This window comes from Ursus maritimus, unplaced genomic scaffold (assembly GCF_017311325.1).
Source record: "Ursus maritimus isolate PB19 unplaced genomic scaffold, ASM1731132v1 scaffold_29, whole genome shotgun sequence".
Taxonomy (NCBI): domain Eukaryota; kingdom Metazoa; phylum Chordata; class Mammalia; order Carnivora; family Ursidae; genus Ursus; species Ursus maritimus.
The window spans coordinates 14817384-14838516 of record NW_024425452.1 but is presented as its reverse complement, the minus strand read 5'-3'; the positions used below and the strand labels follow the sequence as shown (position 1 = coordinate 14838516).

Here is a 21133-nt window from a genome sequence, read left to right as displayed (position 1 = left end):
CATGCAAGCATGATCCTGCTGACACCTTGGTTTTGAAATCCTAGCCTTCAGAAGTGGGAGACAACACATTTCTGTTGTTTAAGATATGTAATTTGTGGTACTTTGTTACCAGTAAACTTATATATGGGGGTTATTATTGAACAAGAAAAAAGAAGTTACGATAGAATGATAAGGAACTAATTGAAGTGGATCCAGGGAGAATAGAAAGGGAAAAATTGAACACAGTGTGTAGCATCAAGTCATTTAGGGAGTTGTTCCTATAAAGAGGAGGAGGAGAGAAACAGGGTGGAAAGTAGAGAAGCAAGGGGTTTTGTTTTGTTTTTTAAATGGGAGAAATAATAGTAAGTCTGAGGCTAATGGGAATGATTCAATAGAGAAGGAGAACTTTATCTTATAGTGGAGAGCCAGGAGAAGCTCTGGAGCTCTGTCCTCAGTTGGTGAAAGAGGAGGGCATCTGATGCATAGATGGAGATCCTGCCTTTGACTAGACAAGATGGTAGGTCATCATGAGTGACGGGAGAGAGTGAAGCATAAAGCATGGGTACAAGGATAGGGCACTTGGCTGGCTCAGCTGGTAGAGCATGTGATTCTTGATCTTGAGGTCGGGAGTTCAAGCCCCAAGTTGGGTGTAGAGTTCACTTAAAAAACAAAAATACAAAAAAAAAATAAAGCATGGGTGCAGGGAGATGACAGCCTCTTTCGTATCCTCCAATTTCTCAATGAAGTCAGAAGTAAAGTCATCAGCTGAGAGTGAGGATACAGGAGGAGGTGTGAGAAGTTGGCAGAGAGAAAAAAATGAAATGGCAATTCAGAGTGTGGGAGGGAGAAGAAGCTTGTCATAGTGATTCTCTTCGGATACCATTGAAACTCATTTGCTACTCACACTTAGAATTTTCTCATCTAAATGTATAACAAAATTGGTGTAATAATTTTCTTTCTGGGATTTTATGTATCAGGTTCCGGTGTTGATAAAAGCAGAGACAATAACAATAATAAATACCATTTCTGAGCACCTATCGTGTACTTTGGGTGAAGCATTTCTTCCAATGATCTCTTTTATTTTATTTATTTATTTTATTTTTTTAAAGATTTTATTTATTTATTTAGCAGAGATAGAGACAGCCAGTGAGAGAGGGAACACAGCAGGGGGAGTGGGAGAGGAAGAAGCAGGCTGATAGTGGAGGAGCCTGATGTGGGGCTCGATCCCGTAACGCCGGAATCACGCCCTGAGCCGAACGCAGACGCTTAACCGCTGTGCCACTCAGGAGCCCCTCAATGATCTCTTTTAATATTCATAGCAGCAAGGACATGATAGGTTGCCCCCCACCCCTCAGTTTGTAGATGGGAAGATTGAAGCTGGGGCTGGACCCAGTAAAGTGACATGGCCACAGTTGTATAGCCAGTAAGCAGAGGTGGGATTCAAAACAAGGTCTGTAACTCAAAAATCAATACTTTTAATCACCAATTTATGCTAACTCTATAAACTAGCTTTTCTTTTTTTTTTTTTTTAAGATTTTATTTATTTATTTGACAGAGATAGAGACAGCCAGCGAGAGAGGGAACCCAAGCAGGGGGAGTGGGAGAGGAAGAAGCAGGCTCATAGCGGAGGAGCCTAATGTGGGGCTCGATCCCGTAACGCCGGGATCACGCCCTGAGCTGAAGGCAGACGCTTTAACCGATGTGCCACCCAGGCGCCCCTATAAACTAGCTTTTCATCTTACTCTAAGTCCTAGAAGAGATTATATAAAAATGACAATGGTCTGTTCTTTGAAATCACAAAAACCTCACCAGAAAAAAAAATCAACTACAAAAATTCAATATTTAAAGTTGAAAAAAATAGAGAGATAATGGTTTGATGTTGGAATAAACATATTTTAGCTGTAACTGCTTCTACTTAAAACTGTGAAGTCTTCAATGTAATAAATATTCTTAGGAAAGAATGTGAGTCATTTACCATGAAATGGAAATCTAGCTCATCACCATGTTCTCTCTGTCTCCCATCATTTCTGCCTCCAAAATTATGTGAACTGTCCTCTTTACTTCCATAGCCTTCGCCTTGGGATGGGCTGCCATCACGTTCGTCTGGATGACTGCAATACCGTTCGAGAGCGGCCCTTCCCCACTTTCTTTCTTGTGTTATTTGTACTCATTTTGTACACAGCAGCCAGAGGGATTTAATTTCCAAATGGTCTGTGTATTTACTGTCTTACAACAGAACGCTCCCTAACACAGGACATGATTGCCAAATATTCAGCTGCACAAAAGAGTGCATGATGCTTAACTGCAAATGGAAAACATAATTTTTGAAAAATAAATACTTAAATACAATATAGGATCCTAAAAAAGACATTATACCCAGTGTTTTTTAATTTGCATAAACTGATCTTTCTCCTTTATTAGTCTTCAGCGGAATGTGATTGTTTTCCCAGACTACTCTTCCCGACTCCAAAACTACACTTCAATATATAGGATCTTTAATTCCACTGGTTCTATAATGTATCATAACAGGTCCCATTTTCTAGTGCTTTCCCTAGCAGAGTGGAATGAGATAAGCACATCATGAACATGTTAACATATTTGTTCTGTCTTACTAATCTTTTCTCTCTGGGGCCTACCACAGTGAGTAGCCAGCCCCTATTAAATGCTTCATAAATATCCATTGAATGTTATTAAATGAATATAACATTTGGTATTTCATAGGAATAATCTAAAAATCTCTAAGCCATAAACTAAAGGCTTCAAGAAGAGTGCTTCTGTGTTAAATTATGTAATCATAGATTTTCTTAAAATGTGATTTTTGATTTTTTTTTCTCTAAGGTATTGATTTGCTTTTTCATTCTTAACAGCTGACTTGCAAAAATTCTCACTCATCATATATTTTTCCTTTTATCTAAAAATAACAATTTTCTCAAAGTTTACCTTGAAGCATGACCAAAGACTGTCGAAGTCGGCTGTTTTCTTTCCGCGTGTTTGTTAGTTTTTGTTTCAGGCTTTTTATTTTCGTGCACAATTCCTCCTTTGACAATTCTGCTAAAGGCTCTTCATCCTCACTGGAGCTCTCACCAGGCAGAAAGGCATTTCCTGAATATGGGTCTCTCTAAAATACAAGGCAGGCACAACAAAAGAAGCTTCAAAGTGACTTTAATGGTTTATCCCATGTTCTGTATGCTGAAGGGACTTAATCAGACCTATGAGTCCCTCATCTCCCGGGCATTTCCTACTCCATATGAAGAGTTTCCCTACCTAGTGAACTAGCCTCAGCTTTGTCTTCCCCCCTCCAGGGGAGCTCAGAAAAGGGAAGACATCAAGTTGCATGCACGCATCGGTCACATAGCAGAAATCAGGATTCTGTCTAACTTCAGTGAAGAATATAAAGTAGAAAAACTGGAGAGAAAGGTAAGTTGGAGAGAAAAGAGGCTGAGCATAGATGCCATAATAAAAGAGAAGAGTTTTCAGGCTAATTTATGATCAAATAAGATCTCTGAGGTTACCCGCCATGGAACCAAATAGAAATAAGTAGTTTCAAAAGCTATAAAATTTTAAAGGAAACAAATTGCTAAAGAAATCACAACATTGGCCTACAAGATCATGTGACTATTTTACCCCTCAAGGAACCACTTTGTCTCCCAAACCTGCACCATTAAATTGAAATAAGATGTCATTTTCTCCCATCATTGCCAAAAATATGACATATGAATATCAATGTTAAGTGTTGGTAAGGAAATACAAATATAGAGACCCTCATGCCCTGCTTATGGGCATATGGACTGATGTAGACGCTCTGGAAAGCAATCTTATAGTATCTAGTCAAATGAACTAGAAACAAACAAATAACTTATAAGCCACAAACCACCCTCATATGTGTTTATTCCAGAGAATCCCTCACATTGCTTCTTAAAAGGACAGGTATGAGGAGATTTATTTTTTCATTGTAGTAGCAAGATGCTACAGGAAATTTAGGTGTTCATCATTGGAAAAAAGGATAGGTAAAATCTGGTGCTATGCAGTAGTTAGACACAACAGATCAGACATAAAATAGCGATGTAAGTAGATGTTAAAAACAGTGCTGATTGAAAAATCAGAAACAGATTGAGATATATATCATGATACCAATGTATCATGTACTACTAAATGATGTATCCATAAGATTGTAAAATGCGGTGTGAGGTGAGAACAGGGTGGATGGGAAACAGGGATGTAAAAGAGAATTTTCACTGTTTATCTTAAAAAATATATATATATTTTGATCTTTTTAACTCAGAAAAACTTTATTTTTTATTTAGCCTTCTGACTCTGTTCTTGTGCCTTTGTCACTTTCATAATGATTTTCTGTTCCTCAATAAAGAAAGTGCACTTAATCCTGTCATGCACACTTTTGGCGCACATGGAACCACCATGGGCCCTGCTGACATGTTTTTTCAAGACAGAGAGCGTGCACGCGCACAAGTGGCAGGGGGAAGACAGGCGGAGAGGGAGAGAGAGCATCTCAAGCAGGCTCCTTACTGAAGGAGGAGCCCCACTCGGGCTCAATCTCAGGATCATGACCAAAACCGAAATCAAGAGTCGGACGTTTAACCAATTGAGCAACCCAGGAGCCCCTAGAACCTTGTAAGAACCTTAAGTCTCACAGCACAAACTCCTTAAAGATGGACTGAGAACACTCCACGCGCAGATTTTGCCAGTTTCCCAATCTTTTTGGTATAAAGATAAACAGTTCCATTACCAGGGTTTTGGAACAGCCTAGATTTGCCAGGGGCTGTATTATATGATACCCTATGTGTGTCAAATGCCAGACCATCCTGAATGCCTCTAGACACCATCCCCAGAAGATTAAAAAATATTTTAAACTAGGAGAATGTCTAGTATGTGTTTAAAAAATTAAATATGAATACATGCATATAACAAACTACATGTATTACAAGGATATACACAAATATATGTGTTGCAAAGATACATAATAAAATGAAACAAGATAAACACATTATGGGGTTGTCCATCAGAGGACAATGGGAGGGGGGAATTCAGATTAAAAAGGAATAAATAAATAAAGATAAGAAAGGAGCCCAGACCAAACCAGTGATGAACATGGGCCATAAACTGGAGTTAAAAAAGAAAAGAAACAGTAAATCTTAAAGAAAGAAGAGATAAGTGTTTCAATTTCTTCAGTACTTTTTGAGAGGAAAAATAGTTTCTGACAGTTTGCTGCTCTTTCATTTCCCAGAATATGAGGGGAAGTTTGAACAATGGCATAATTGGCCATACTTAAATAGAAGCAGGTAAAATGTCTTTTGAGTATGTTTCTAACTCAACTTGTTCAACATTACAAAGAGAACATGAAATTTTATTCCCTTGGTTGAACAAAGAATTAAAGGGAACAATAAGTTACTGGAAGAATGGAAAGTACCAAAGTAAAAAATTATGGAAAGGATTATGGAATTATGCTGGAGCTAGATAATAAAATTATATTGAGGTAACAGAACACCAACCTGTCCTTTATCCATGTCACTATTTGCATTCTCTGAGTCCATTGTCTCTGTCCTTTTCCTCTTTCCTTTTCTAAGAGCTTGGGTATTGGTAATGTCCTCTGTTTGCAAGATCTTCTGCATTTTCTCAAGTAGTTATCAAGGATTTTCTGAAATTGTAGGAAGAGGGAATGCCCATGTAGATGATGCTATTCTGGACGTAGCCCCAAAATTAATGTTTTTCCTTAAAAACAAAAACAAAAAAGGTTACATAATGTATTTACAACTATATGTTTCATAATGGCAGTAGCCACTCAAGTACTTTTACTAAATGCTTCCTGTCTTTTTCCCCGCTGACCAGTTTTGTACACATTTTCATTTGATTCAAAATCATTCAATTTCATCATCGTCATGAGGATGTCTTATTTCCATGATGTGACTAATATGCAGTGAGTTGTCACTTATAAAATGAAATAGTGTGAAAAATTTTTCATCTTTACAAGTTTTTTCTTGTCAGTCATAAGAAGTCTAAAAACCAACATAGAAACATTATAAATTTATGCAGACAGTATTTCACAGGACCAAAGTTATAAGAGGCATTAATAATACTAGATCTTATCAGGATCAAAATATTCCAAGGGAGATCAATAAGAATTGCTTAGAAGTTTGTTTGCTTTTTTTTTCTGAAAACTCTATAGTTTTGAGATGGAAGATTTTTCTGGGTGTAAATTTAAGAATTTGCCATAAAGAATGGAAGAAAAATATATCTCAAAGGCAAAGATACATTTCATAAAAATTTTTAAAGGGATAATCATTTTTCAAAACCTGAAAAGCGGATGATAATTCTTTTGTAGAACAGGGTTGAAATGATCAAATTTAATTTTTGCTATGCACAGATGATGTAGAACATTTGGTCTTAGCATCCCTATTACTTGCATATATTGGTTTGTTTCTATGAAAGGATATTTAATTATAAATTATAAAACTTTAAATACAGAAGGGGTTGAACTTAAAGGGACTTCAAGAAATATGTAGACTGTTGAGCAGAAGGTAACATATGCTCCTTACCAAAATATACTAAAGAATTCTTTTAGAAAATATGGTACTTTTATCTACTTTAAGAGAAATTCATCATTCTTTAAGCATGAAATAATATTTGGGATTGTCTTGCCAAAATTGCTTGTGTGACTCTTTGAAAACTTACTTTGATTTTTCAAATATATGAATAATATTTGAGCTCACACATGGAATTGAACTGTCATATCTGACTCACAAATATCAGGGATTTTACCTAGCATCAAGCTTTATTAATAATTTTAATGATACAAACAATCAAGAGGCAAAGGTCAAGTAGGGAGAGTCTAGGTCATCCTGCTGACTTTGTAGGTCCTTCCTTCTCAGATCACATAGGAACTCTCTGGCCTAGAATAAGTGAGAGGTTTGAGGGTCACCTCACACAGTGGGGAGTGTTTAAGTTTTAACACATCTCCATTTTATCTCTTCATTTTATAACTCAGAGTTGTATAGCTTGCATGACCTTTTCTAGGAAGTTATAAACCCCTAGGTTCTAGGTATGTTTGCCATAAGCAATCCTAAATCAGGGATATATAATTAAGAGCATTCTATGGATAAAAACTCCACTCCTAGCAAATATCATTAGTCCATTTACCCAGATCAAGGTCAACAAACATTTTCTATAAAGGGTCACGTAGTAAATATTTTAGGCTTTGCAGGTCAAGAGGCAAAATTGAGGATATTATGTAAGTCTTATATAGCAAAAAAGAAAAGTTTTCACAAAATTTTATTCATAAAATTGAAAATACACTATTAATAATTGAATGCAACTTTTTGTAAGACAGTTCTACTAATGAGAATAGAATTAAAAAAATAACATCTTGTTTAATTGGGATTCAAAGTTTTCCCCACCATCAAAATACTTTTTCAAGTATTCATTTGTTAATGCTGACCTGCAATGAGATTTTATGTATTCCATATTTGAAAATGTCTTTCACACCAACAGGTGTTGCCATATACTGATATTAATCTATAAGTTTATAATTTTCTTAATTGAGATAAAATTCACATGACATAAAATTCACCATTTTAACCATTTTAAGTATATGTTCACTAGTTTTTTAGTACATTCACAATATTGTACAATCATCACCAAGGAAGTTCATACCTCCCAATATATGTTAATGATTTTAATTGAGGATATTCACCTCTTATAGACCTTCATAGAATTCTATTAAATTCGTTTGATATTTGCCTTTTTAGTGTGCCATTCCATTGCAGCAATTAATTACTTCTAATTAAAGGTTAGGTAGAAGTTCCTCATTGCACAGTTAAATGTATTTTTTTAAGATTTATTTATTTATTTTAGATAGAGAAAGAGAAAGAGGGAGTGGGGGGGAGGGACAGAGGGAGAGAATCTTCAAGCAGACTCCCCACTAAGTGCAGAGCCCAGGAGGATGAGATCATGACCTGAGCTGAAACCAAGAGTGGGATGCTTAACCAACTGAGCCACCCGTGTGCCCCTTAAATGTATTTTGAAATAGGGAAATTTTCTTTGTACTTGCATTGAAGTCTGAAACTCAATACTAGAACTGTAGTTTGAACTGGAAAAATACATTTGGTGCAAATTTGAGTGGAGATCAACATCTCAATTCTTATAACTTTTGGCATCAGGGGAAGTGTGTAAATCAGCCTGAGACATTACTTACGAGTGGCATATTAGTTGTTAATGAAATGACTTTACCTCAGTGTAATTTTTGCATATAAGTACTTGTTTTGTCTTGTAATTTTGTCTTCCAGTTTGTTAATGAATTCTTTAAGAAACATTATCAAGTCTGTTACAAAAGGTAATTTCCATTAGTCATTCAGTGTTCCAAAAGCCACTCAGCATTCTACAGGAGTGTCTGAGGGCAGTTCTCATTCCCAAAAAATTTCAGTCTTGGCCCTGAGCTCACACATTTGCAGTGAAATTTCACCACTGCTAAGTTACAGAAATGCTGAGTCAGAATACTCAACTTCTATTTCTGAAAAAATTCATGAAACTGATGATGGTCAAGTCCACAAGAAGGAAGTTCACCATTACACTAGTGGTTCAGTAATGATAATGATATTTTCAGAAATTGCAAGGTGATCTTAAAATTTATATGGAAATGTAAGAGACTGACAATGGCCAAAACAATCTTGAAAAAGAACAAATTTGTAATATTCACATTTCCCAATTTTAAACCTTACTACAAAGCTACAGTAAGCAAAACAGTGTGGTACTGGCATAAAGATAGACATATGAATCATTAGAATAGAATTGAGAGTCCAGAAATACACCTTTACATCGATGATTAACTGATTTTTGACAAGGATGCAAAGACAGGTAAGTGAGAAAAGAAGAGTCTTTGCAACAAATGGTGCCGGAACAACTGAATATTCATATGTAAAAAGAGTGAATCCTACTTCACACTACATGCACAATTACTTTAAAATTTACATTTAGGTCATAGACCTAAATGTAAGAACTAAAACTATAAACATTAGAAGCAAACATAGGAGTAAATTTTATGATCTTGGGTTAGGTTGTGATTTTATAAATATGACAACAAAAGCATTATCTTCACAAATGAGATCATCAAGAAAGTAAAAAAGGCAACCTACACAATGGAAGAAAGTATTTGAAAATAGATCTCATAAGGGGCTTGTACACAGGATATATAAAGAACTCTTACAATGCAATAATAAAAAGATAACCCAGTTTTTTAAATGGATAAAGGCTTTAAACAGGCATTATTTCAAAGAAGATATATAAATAGCCAATAATCACAAGAAAAGATGCTCAATATCATTAATCATTACAAAAATGCTCATAAAAACGATGATGAGATGTCACTTCACACCCACCTAGAAGGCTATAATAAAAAAAGACGGAAAATAACAAGTGTTGGTAAAGATGCGGAGACATTGGAACACTTATATATTGCTGGTGGGATTGTAAAAAGGTGCAGGCATTTTGGAAAACAGACTGGCAGTTCCCCAAGAAGTTAAACATTGAATCATCCTATAACACATCAATTCTACTACTAAGTATATACCCAAGAGAAATGAAAACATATATCCATGCAAACACTTGCATACAAACGTGCATAGCTATATTATTCATAATAGCTAAAAAGTAGAAAAACCCAAATTTCTATCAACTCATGAAGAGATAAATAAAATATAGCATCCTTACAGTGAAATATTATTCAGCAATGAGAAATAAAGTCCTGATACAGACTACAACATGTATGAGCTTTGGAAACATGCTAAGTGGAAGACACCAGTCACAAAAGATCACACATTATGTGATTCCATTTATATGAAATGTCAAGAATAGAGACAGAAAATAGATTGGTTGGTTCTTAGGGGTAAGAGATGGTGGGGGTGGGGGTGAGGAGGAGGTATGATTGCTAATGCAAAAAGAATGCCCTTTCGTTTAGAGAGAACAAAAATGTTTCTTAAAAATTGGATCGATGGTTGCACAACTCTGTGAATATAAAAAAAAATATTGAATTGTACACTTCAAATGGGTGAATTGCATGGTATGTAAATAATATTTAAATAAAACTATTTTTAAAAAGATGCAATAAAGTTCAAATGTTTTCTGCAAAGTACCTGCTGGTAAATAATAAAATGAATAACAGTAGGGTTTATTTTTATTTTTTATTTTTTATTTTTTTTTAAAGATTTTATTTATTTATTCGGCAGAGACAGAGACAGCCAGTGAGAGAGGGAACACAAGCAGGGGGAGTGGGAGAGGAGAAGCAGGCTCATAGCGGAGGAGCCTGATGTGGGGCTCGATCCCAGAACGCCGGGATCACGCCCTGAGCCGAAGGCAGACGCTTAACCGCTGTGCCACCCAGGCGCCCCAACAGTAGGGTTTAAACACCTTATATTTTCACAAGTTTTGTAAATTTGTCCCATTAAACCTTTTCCTGCTCCACACACATTTTTACCACCATCTGTTGTAACACATCCTAGTAGATTCCACTTCAGGTTGTACTGAATCATTGTTTTCTCAACTTCTTTGAAAATATTCTCTCCTGTGATTGTTTCACAAAGACTATTTATAGAGGCTAATCTGTCAGTCACTCTAAACTCAGCAATTGCTCCCAAATAAATAAGACCAACTGAGCAATCTCAGTAGCTTCTGTTGACTCATCAAGCACCAAGAAAAACTCAAAGTCATTTCTCTTGTTTTTAAATTAATTATTATATTGTTCCTGATGTTCTCAGTTCTTTGAGCAACTCTTTTTGCTGAAAGTCTAATGATCTTAAGTTTATTTTTTTTCCGGGTACATGTCATTAGCTACTGCAATCAAGCATGATTTAATGAATTCACTATCTGTTAATGGTTTTCCTTGCATGGCTAACAATGAACCACACAGAAACTTATTTTGGATGCAGATTCACTTTCATTTCATTCCATTCCATTCCACTCCATCCCATTCCATTCCATTCCATTCCATTCCATTCCATTCCATTCCTCTTTCCTTTCCTTTCCTTTCCTTTCCTTTCCTTTCCTTTTCTTTTCTTTTCTTTTCCTTTCTTTTGTTTGTTTCCTAAGCTCTGTGTCCAACTTGGGGCCTGAACTCATGTCCCCAAGACCAAGACTCGCATGCTCCACTGACTGAGCCAGGTAGGCACCCCCATTTCTTATTTTTGTGAAGAAATTCTACTGGGATGAGATATTTCATTTTGCAGTTTCTAATTTTTTTTTTGACAGTTGCTGTCCTGTGAATTGGAAATATTGTGATGAGTGCTTAGTTTGATAATATTGACACATATCATGTTCTTTTAGCATATCTATGGTGTCACTGTATCATAAACACAATGCTTTGCCACCTAATTTGATAATAAAATAAGCCACACTCCACTCTGCTTTAGAAGCATGAAATACAGTATTCTCTTTTTTTGTTTTTTGATGTGATTGGCATGTGCTAGTAATAAAAAAATAAAATAAAATGCCACAGTGTGACAATATGCATGACACTGAAACACCATGAAGTTATTGTAAATGCTTTACTGTGATTTGTGGGGCACTGAGCAGCAGTATAAAGTGGTGAGATTTCCTGATATGGTTTCTATCACAACTACTCAACTCTGCCCTCATAGCATGAAAGCAGCCATAACAATATGTAAAAATATAAGTGTGGGTATGTTCCAATAAAACTATGGACACCGAAACTTTGATTTTACATAATTTTCACATATCATGGTATGTTGCTCTTACATTGAGTTTTTTCTACTATTTAAAAATGTAAAGAACATCCTCAGATTGCAGGCTGTATAAAAACACGTAGTAGGCAGATGAGCAGTAGTTTGCTGACCCCATGGGGGTTCAGTTATCATACTTAAATGAAATTTAAACTGTATCATCTGCTTTCTTTCATCTTCATTTCTTTTCCTGCAGAGCAAGCCAGCTGCTTTAACTTCTTTCTCCTCAGTGCCTTACTTCACTGTACATTACTACTAATAAATCAAGAACAGTACTTGAGGGACATAATATACAGCATGTAAGATCCTACAGCAAATTGTTATTATTTGATAAGGTTGAATTTGCCAAATTTTACTGATAGGGACCTGTTAAGTATCATTTAGTGATGGTGACAGATGCCAGACTTCTAGGTCACTGGGGTTGAGGATCACCCCAGGGTGGAGGGCAGGGGAATAGGGAGTTATTGTTTAATGGGCATAGAGTTTCAGTTTTGCAAGATGAAAAGGGTCGTGGAGATGGATGATGGTGATGGTCATACAACAATGTGAATATACTTAATGCCTCTGAATTATACGCCTTAAAATGGTTAAGATGGTAAATTTTATGTTATATGTTTTTACCACAATAAGAAAATTGGAGAAAATTAGTTTATAAAAACGTTGTTTTTGTAATATCCCTACCTGTACTAAAATCTTCTACTGCTAAGATGATTTAGTTATAGAGCAAATCTCAAGTTTCTTCAAAAACACACAATTCTTTCAAGACTAACCAGCAGGGACATATCGAACCTCTTTTAGCATGACTACTTTTCAGTGGACTTCAGGCCGATATTCTGTTACAACATCCACAAACAGATGATTCAATGTTTATATTATCTGCCAATTAACAAATTCAGAAAGGATATTGTGAATTTGGTAATGTATTAAATACTCCTCTTAGTTCCTGATAGTAGAAAATTCACCATGTAGTTATCTCTTCTTTATTTTTTGCAGCAGAAAGCATTTCATGAATTCCCTAGATAGTACTCGTAGGATGTGAAATTAAACATAAACACAGCCATGAGAACACCCATGATATGTGGTTGGTTGGATAATATAAGCCAGAGGCTTTCAACCATTTCTGGCAGCTCACTCTGAAAAAAATAGTTTACATTTTGATCCAGGAAACACGCACACAAAACTAAAACAAAACTTCATGAAACATTCTTACCCTTACTACATGTGATGCACTCTCTCAGTTTCTCTGTTGCTCCTGACCTGGCAAGAGAGCCAGGTGCTAAATGACCCAGCTTTTGTCTTAATCTGCAGTTAGGGTGACCGGCTTACTTTCATCTTGATATATTCAGGAAGAAGGCTTCTATAGCAGAGAGGTATTAGCACAGAAATCAGATGCTGGGAATAGTGGAAGACAATCTTTACTTGCTCCATTATGTCATTTATCCCCCCCTATGAAAAGCCTGTAGCCACATGTGGAACTGTCTGAAAGCTTGAACAAGTATATGTAAAACTTAAACGAGACTCTGGACGAGTTTTCCTGTGGTCCTAAGGCCTCCAAAATCTTTTGTAAGAAACATCAGTTTTTGTGAGTAGTTTTTCCCTGGGTATTTTTCTGTTACCATCTTCCCTGCGCCCCCACCAACCCTCGGTATTTATATGACTTTTCCCCATTTATCAGAAACACAGATGCCGAGTTGAGCATAAAGAAGAGTAAGAATCAATTAAAAGTTCTATTTTAGAATAGCTATAAGCCATGTAAATCATCTTCCATTTCACATTTTTTTTGATTAATGCAGAACGTTCTATTCATCTTGAAAGTTGAGGGCAAGATGAGATCATTATGCTTTTTGCTTTAAGCAATCGTATTCTAGAACATTAAATTTTAGACCAATTTCTAAAATTCACAAAATGTAATAGTTCTGATGCAAGAATCAATGTCTATGCATAAAAATCAGGAGTGATTCAACTTTCAAATATTAATCTATCATATCAATTATAACATGAAAGGAGAAACTAATTTTTCTTTGAAATACCTGCCCCATTATACCCTATATTAATATCATTTATTAATGAAATAACTCATTACTATTTAGATAGTCTCTATTATTTTTGTACTTTTATAGTCTCAAAAGTTGAGGTCTAAACCTAATTAATGTGCTGAATCACATATTTCAGATAATTTACTTAATAAACCGCCTTAAGTGGTTTGTCCCCTCATCTACTACCAATAATTTTCTCACTCTAATATGCTTTCATACCATGTTAAAGCAATATTAAAATTAAAAAAAAACAATGACCAGCTACATTTCACCTTTTTAAAATTAAGTTATTTCTCTACCTGTTATGTATAGGTCATTAGAAAAATACATTCATGCATCTTTATGAGTGACAGTATTTTTCTTCAATAAATTCATAGAATAATGAAAATGGAAGGAAATGTAAGGGACCATCTCCTCTCTGTTACCTGCATTGCCAAGCCTGGGTATGGGCAGTCACAGGGCAAGTCAGGACTAGGACTAGTTAAGTGTGGAAAATGTTAAGTATTGATCACAGAAGGAAGCCCAAGGAAATGGAATGGATCTACTTAATCCAGCTGAAGTCTAGAAAGCTACCTAAAAATAAAAGCAAGGAAGGATGGATGAGGACAGTGAGTTCAAAATGTGGAAGCCAACCTCAAGGTTCAGAAGTGTCAAAGACTGAGAGGAACAGGGGGCTCAGTGGTGGTGGCATTTTGGGACAATGTTGTGAATTCATGATTCCATAGTAGAGAAATTGCTCAAACAGCCAAGGGGAGGCACAACTCAAGCAGATGTACCTCCTGTTCACAGAAAGAGTGGGGAGACTAAATTTGTCCTCCTACCAAAGGATTGAAAACAGTGAAATACCTTTTTTTGTTTGTTTGTAGGGCTATCCATTTTTTTTTTTGAAGTAGACTCCACACCTGACATGGGACTTGAACTCAAGACCCTGAGAACAAGAGTTGTATGCTCCACCAACTGAGCCAGCCAGGCACCCCCAGAGCTATCCCTTTGAGGAAGGATAGCCAGATGGTCTCTGATAGGGGTGTTTTTCCAAAGTGGGACTCTGCTTAGCCCCCCAATCTTGTTTAGCTTCCCGGAGGTACTGAGTTGAATTTACCCAAGTGATAATGATGGGGCAATGAAATAATAAGAACGATCTACTTCAACAAAAGAAGTCTTGCTAGATTGAAGGATAGAGGAAGTGGTCTAGGCAAATCCCTCATAGGCTAAAGAGGAGGAGCAGATCCCTTGTGTGCTGGGAAACAGCTGATATACCGCTGGAGTGTCTGGTTCACCCCCATTCATTTGGTTTGTGTTAGCTTAAGGACAGTCAGAAGAGAAGAAGGGTAGCTGCCCAGCAAACCTAGCTGGGAGGAATTCCTTTAGGGAAGAGGCTGCAGTGGGCAGGGAGGCAATGTAAATGAAAAGCATGCAACAGAAACTATGGTTTTTGAAGTGCATTTGCCATCTTGGGAGAAATTCTATATCTCTAAGCCTCAAGGTACTCATCTATAAGATAGAGATGAGTAGTACCTACCTATTGTTGCTGTGGGGATTAAATGAGTAAATGTAGGTAAAAATATTCAGCAGAAACTTAGCAGAGAGTAGATACTCAGCAAGTATTAGCTACTACTAAAACAACTTCGTTGTCCACCCCAGGATAACCATTCAGTAATGAGGAATCCTAGGACATGCTGTTCCATACTGTTTGAGTGAGAGAGAGAGGTGAATAAGATTGTACCAACCAACTTCCAGAGTGCTGCTGCTGCTGGTGCCCCTTAATCTAGGCACTAAGACCCAGACTTCAACAGCTCACAGATGGCAGACTGCCAGGGGGTCTGGTACACTAATTGCAGTCCTACAGTGTCTTCTCAGGGTGGATTCCTGACTCATTTCAAATGGCCACAAAATGAAATTGTGCAAAGAATGGTGCTCACTAGAGCCAGAGGGGGCTGAGCCACTTAATAAATGGCGTCAATTCAAAGTCTGTCTTTGTGTGGACCGCATGAATGTTGTGCCACGAAACCCTTCACAGCCTAGAGGGTCAGAAGGGAACTTGGAGGAAATAGAACCAGCCAAACTGAGAGATCAGAACACCCCTGGAAACTGGTCTTGCCCACTGGGATGAGAAAGTCACATGATGAAATAACAAGCCTCATGATGTGGCAGAATGGGATCACAGTAATAAGACACTGAGAACCAATGTTCTGAAAATATGGTGGTGGGGTGGAGTCAGGGTTCATAAGTATGGCAAGTGTGGGAAGCTAGAGATACGGGTGGATGGAGCTGAGCACTTGGTATGGACAGGAGGTCTTCCACACCAAATAAAGGAATTATCCTGGTGGGATTGAGGGCCCCAGTTACCAAGTCTCCATAGAAGGATGAATGGTGAAAAGCTTCATAGACCGTGGCTTGAGGCAGGATTTAGGAAGAGTAATTATTACATTTGCCAAGATGTCTAGGAGTAGTTTTGGGGAGACTGATGTTAAGTTCTTCTGCCTTTCTTTTAAGTCTTAAGACTATGGAGTCCTTGCAGATTCTGAGCTCAAGACCAAATTTTAGTACGTGTCTTTGGCTCAGAATGGGTTTATCCATCCAAATATCTAGATATAAATTGGGATGCTTCACTGGCCTGAAGGTAGCTCAGGAATGAAGTTAGCCCTTCTTCCCATGACAGAAGTCTGTGGAAGTGGTCCCAGATACTTAACACAGTCTTCCTTTTCAGGGTTAGAACTGACGTCTCAATGAAAATTAACCTTAGGGAACTAATTTTTCTTTTTCCTAATCTGTTCAAAGTTGCAAGGGGACAGGAAACTCACGGTACATCATCTCCAGTTAGTCTCAGGGTGGGCAGCATTTGCCTGCGTTTGGGAGATGTCCCAGAACTTATAGGTTAGAGTTGAGAATTTCCTCTGCTCATGCTAAGACACTTCTCCTAGTCTGGAAGGCACTAACTTCAGCTTTCAAACTTGTTTTGTAAATTACCCCTACTTAGAAATGGTGGAAATATTTTACATTATCTGAATAATAATGAACAACGTTGCTCAGTGATTTATAACTCTAAGAGCTTTATAATTTGATTTATGAATGGCTCTCAAATTTTCCATTGGCAGTTCATACAACTATGAGTAAATTTTCTGGCCAAATGACTCAGTATTTTGCTGCATGACTAATCCCACACTCAATGTTAGAAACTACAGAAATGAATTCTATTTGCTAGTGGATAATAAATGACTGCTTTCCAAAAACTGTCTGCAAAGCATTATAGGGTAGATGAATTCAATTACACTGACATTTTTTTAAACTCTCAGATTCAGTAGACTTTTTTGAGAAGCCTGTAATGTTCACAAAAAAGAACATTCCCCCTACCCCAACAGCATTATTCTGGATTCCACAACCCATAGGACAACAAATCCTAATTAGGCTTTAAAATTTCTAAAATGTTACAAGAACAATTTGGGATGATTCCCTTGAGATACTTTCTCTTACAACGATGCCTTCAAGTTATTTCAAAAGTTTTTATTGTGGTAAAACGAATATAAAGTCCTTTCCCAGGGAAGATTTGCAGAATATAATATTTGCAAATAATAATTATTTTTCCTTCAAAAAAACCAGATTTTAAAAAGACAATAGCAATCCATCCACACGATGGCTTCCCTGATTCTGGTGGCTGGAAATTGCCTCCAACATTACATTAGATGATGTAGGTTCTTCTAGAGGATGCAGCTCCTTTACCTTCCAATACAAGAACCTATGCTTTGTTGGCACAGGTCTTGGTCTCAGATTGTTATGAAAAATGATTTGGGAATAAATAGGCCATACAACATGTTTCCTCGGATAACTCTCAATTTTCCTCTTACGCCATTTAAATTCTGAGAGTAAAAAACTTTACCTAGGAACAAGTAGGTTACCAGTCCAAACTCAGTATGACTTATTTCTAAAAACTTATTGCTAGAGCCATTCTTACCTAACTTTCTGTTTTCAAGGGGGTAATATTTCAATGTAATGTCATTGTGTGATTACCGCTTGGGTAATACACTCACTTCCATTTAGGTTTGTAATAAAAGTTTACAGATAATTTGGGCTACATTCCAAGGTATTTCTTATCTTTCCCTNAAAATCATTCCCCTAGTCTGAGTGTTATTAGCTAGGGTTAGTGGGGAAGGGACCATGGGCAGGGAGCCATCCTAACCAGTCAGGGTCAGTGTTAACTGAGGAGTCAAAAGAAGCCAGAGAGGAGAAAGAACCCATCTAGGGGACTGCAGATATGTTAAAACAAACAGTTAAGCCATAAATGCCCAGAAGAATGCCCTCCTCTCCTCTCTCTTTAACTCTTAATTTCTCTACCACTGCTGGCTCCATCTCTCAAGTTCCCTGGAAACTTCCTGAAGTAGCCCATCCTGATAAAAAAAGTAAAAAATAAAAAAGCCATTACTCAGGCTTTAATCACAATTCTACTCATCCCTTTTAGATGAATTATCTTTTAGAGTTAGAATTTAACCTTTACAGTTAAATTTCTCCAAAGATTGTGGACAGAGGCTCTCTCCTATTTTCACCTCCTACTCCCTCTTCAACCTGTTAATGTCTGGTTTTAGCCACTCCTACTAGGATGAATCAGTTCTCTGGAAGGTTTCCAGTGGTCTCCTAGTCACCAGTCCTTAGTCCTCGCGCGCCTTAACCTCCCATTTGTTCCTCTGTTCTAGAAAGCCACTAAGTTGGAAATTTCCCATTTGAGCTTGCACAGACTTGCCTTCTGCTGTCCTTCTCCAGTCCACAAATGGAAGTCATCTCCAAAGTTCTGACTTCAATTCTTTCTATAGTTTCTCTCCCTTAGTCATTTTGTCCATTTCCATGACCTCAACTATAATTCATGTTGATGACTCCCAGTCTGTCTCTGGTTCTGACCTCTCCACCCATGTTTCCATGTGCTTGCTGGATAATTTCACATGGATATCCTTCTGACACCTCTACCTCAATGGGTGTAAGACTCAGTTTGCCATCTTTTCCTTCAGAACTGTCCTTCCACCCTAGCTCAAAGCTTGAGTCATCTTCATTTCTTCCCCTTTTCTCAGTTGGTCCCTACACAGATTAGGGTGGAGACTTCTTTTCTTTCTGACCCATAAATTAGGAATTTGTGCCACAACTTCCTATCTTTAGGGAAATACTGCAGAGCTGCTTTCTTTTTATAAAGCCCCTTACTTACTCTTACTTTGGCAGGTAAATAACTCAGTGGTGGGGGAAATCAGGGAGGACCTTCCAGCCACTAGTGGGCAGGGTTGATGTATGAAAGGATGAAAGGTCCCCTTCTCACATATGGTCTTGTCTCTTGCTCAGTCATGCTGCAAGCCTCAGGGGTGGGAGAGTGTCAGGCTCTTTTTGGCTTCTGGTCTCCAGGTAAGTAGTATCATGGTGCCCTAGTGTTGGGAAGGCCTGTAGTTCTTCAGCTGTGACTGGCTGTACACAGAGTTAGGGGAAAAGGAATAAGATGTCCCATTTTGGCCTTGGATCTAAGCCATGTTCTTCAATCTGAATTTACCCTGAATAAAGTTAACATTTTAATTTCCTTTTGGTTCTCATGTGTATTCTCAATTTGGTTGAGAATCCAAAGGGAAGAAGGGCTGCATGATGGAACATCTTCTACATACCTGATACCAAACACTCTTAACCATTTTAATCAACTCATTTGTCTTCCCTTGGGTGACAGTGTTAACTCACTAGCATAAAAAGTCAAAAAATTATCTGTACTTTTCCATCTTGATTGTTCATTTCTTCATATGAAACATTTGATCAAGGACCTTCCTCCTCTATACCTACTGCCAAACCTAAATTTTTTTGTGACTTTGATGCAATGTCAATTATTTTTTGTAATGAAAACCTAGCAAAAAGAAAATATATGAATTCTACTAAATTAACTTCTAAAAAGGATTGATTGGCTGATTTAATATTTATTAAATTCCACAATGCATTAGCATCACATAAACACACAGAAAGAAGCAATTAAGAACATGCCATTATTTGGAGATGGAAATGATAAATTAGCAAGAAATCAGAAAATAGCAATGGAACCTAAGTACTAGATTCTTTCAATGATTTGGTTTCCTTATTATTAGGATCCTTGAGATAACTGATGTAAAGAACAAACACGAATGCATCTAAAAAGAAATATCTATAATCCTACTGCATGGTAGTAAGGCATTTGTCTGCCAAGAAAGATAAATGATGTTCTTGTGTGTACTTGAAACTTATAAATGGCTGCAGCAAGACACAGGATGATAACAATTGTGCTAAAGTAATAGCTCAGAAAACCATAATTGCTAGTTAGTTGCTTTTTGTCATTAAAAATGCAGAGTTTGGAGGAAATTGGTTACTATGCTGTGTTTGTGGTCTTAGACACCTTTCAAGGATATTTAGGCCATGTTAGCTCACTCACAAATTTTAGTCCGTGGGAAGTATAAAGCAAAAGCTACCTTCCCAAATTCTATTAGTTATTTCTGCCCATGTTTGCAGAAGGTTAATTTTTTTTTTGTTGCTGTTTTAAATTATTCTACCGGGATAGAATTCTACTGGGAGTCAATGCAGTAAAAAATTCTTCCTATCCTGATGTGCCAAACATTGCAGACTCTCAGGATTCTCTTCAACACTCCTGCACAATGGACAGGAACACAGTCTCTCTCTGCAGTGGGCTGCGGTAGTAGGAGACCTTTGAGCAATGTGAACATGGTGCAGTGCTACCTGGCAGACCCCGAGTGCCAGGGACCTATGAAGCCTATCCTGACTTGCAGCGCAGCCTCTTCTCTGACATTCAACATTCTCACCTTATACAGCATCTGCAAGCAAGGTCCTTGCATCTTCAAACCAAAACAACCCAATGTGATGCAACACGTCAACAACTTGAATGTTTATTTTGCTTTAGGAAACGACTTGTACGTAAGAAAATTTCATCCATGGTTTACCATGTTTATGAATCTGGCATTTAGGAAATGCATTAGGCAATGCCTTTTTGAGTTTCCTTTAATGCCTACACATGGTAATATGTTCAAGGCCTTGAAAACATCAATGGTTAAGTTCCCATGCAGAGTTGTACAGTTGATTTTATATAGTTAGAAAACAATACTGATTTTGAGATCCTACAAGCAAATACAACCTAAGTATTGTCATCTAGTCTGTAAATGCTTTTCGGAATTTTACAAATTACTTTTTTATGACAATTTCTTCAGTGTCTTAAATATTCCAAAGTAAGAGTCCGCCTCAGTAGTTATTAGAAACCCCACAAATGCAATAATGTGTTACTTTATGTCACTATAATTGCAGTGCCTTATGCGAGTAAATAAAACAAAATAAGCAAAAAACAGCCGCCTCCCCGCCTCTACCCCCCACCCCCACCCCCGCCGCTGC

The 21133-nt window shown here is 37.2% G+C and overlaps 1 protein-coding gene across 2 annotated transcripts in view; it reads right to left on the bottom strand.

Moving 5' to 3' along the window:
• The window catches only part of BEND6 (BEN domain containing 6), a 43484-nt gene that overhangs the window by 21765 nt on the left and 586 nt on the right, over positions 1–21133 (bottom strand). For both annotated transcript variants that reach the window (XM_008691753.2, XM_008691754.2), the window contains exons 2-3: positions 5487–5706; positions 2920–3097 (exon numbers count right to left, since the gene is read on the bottom strand). In XM_008691753.2, coding sequence (XP_008689975.1) covers positions 2920–3097; positions 5487–5606 — 298 coding nt within the window. In that variant the 5' untranslated portion in view covers positions 5607–5706. The remainder of the gene's footprint in view (positions 1–2919; positions 3098–5486; positions 5707–21133) is intronic.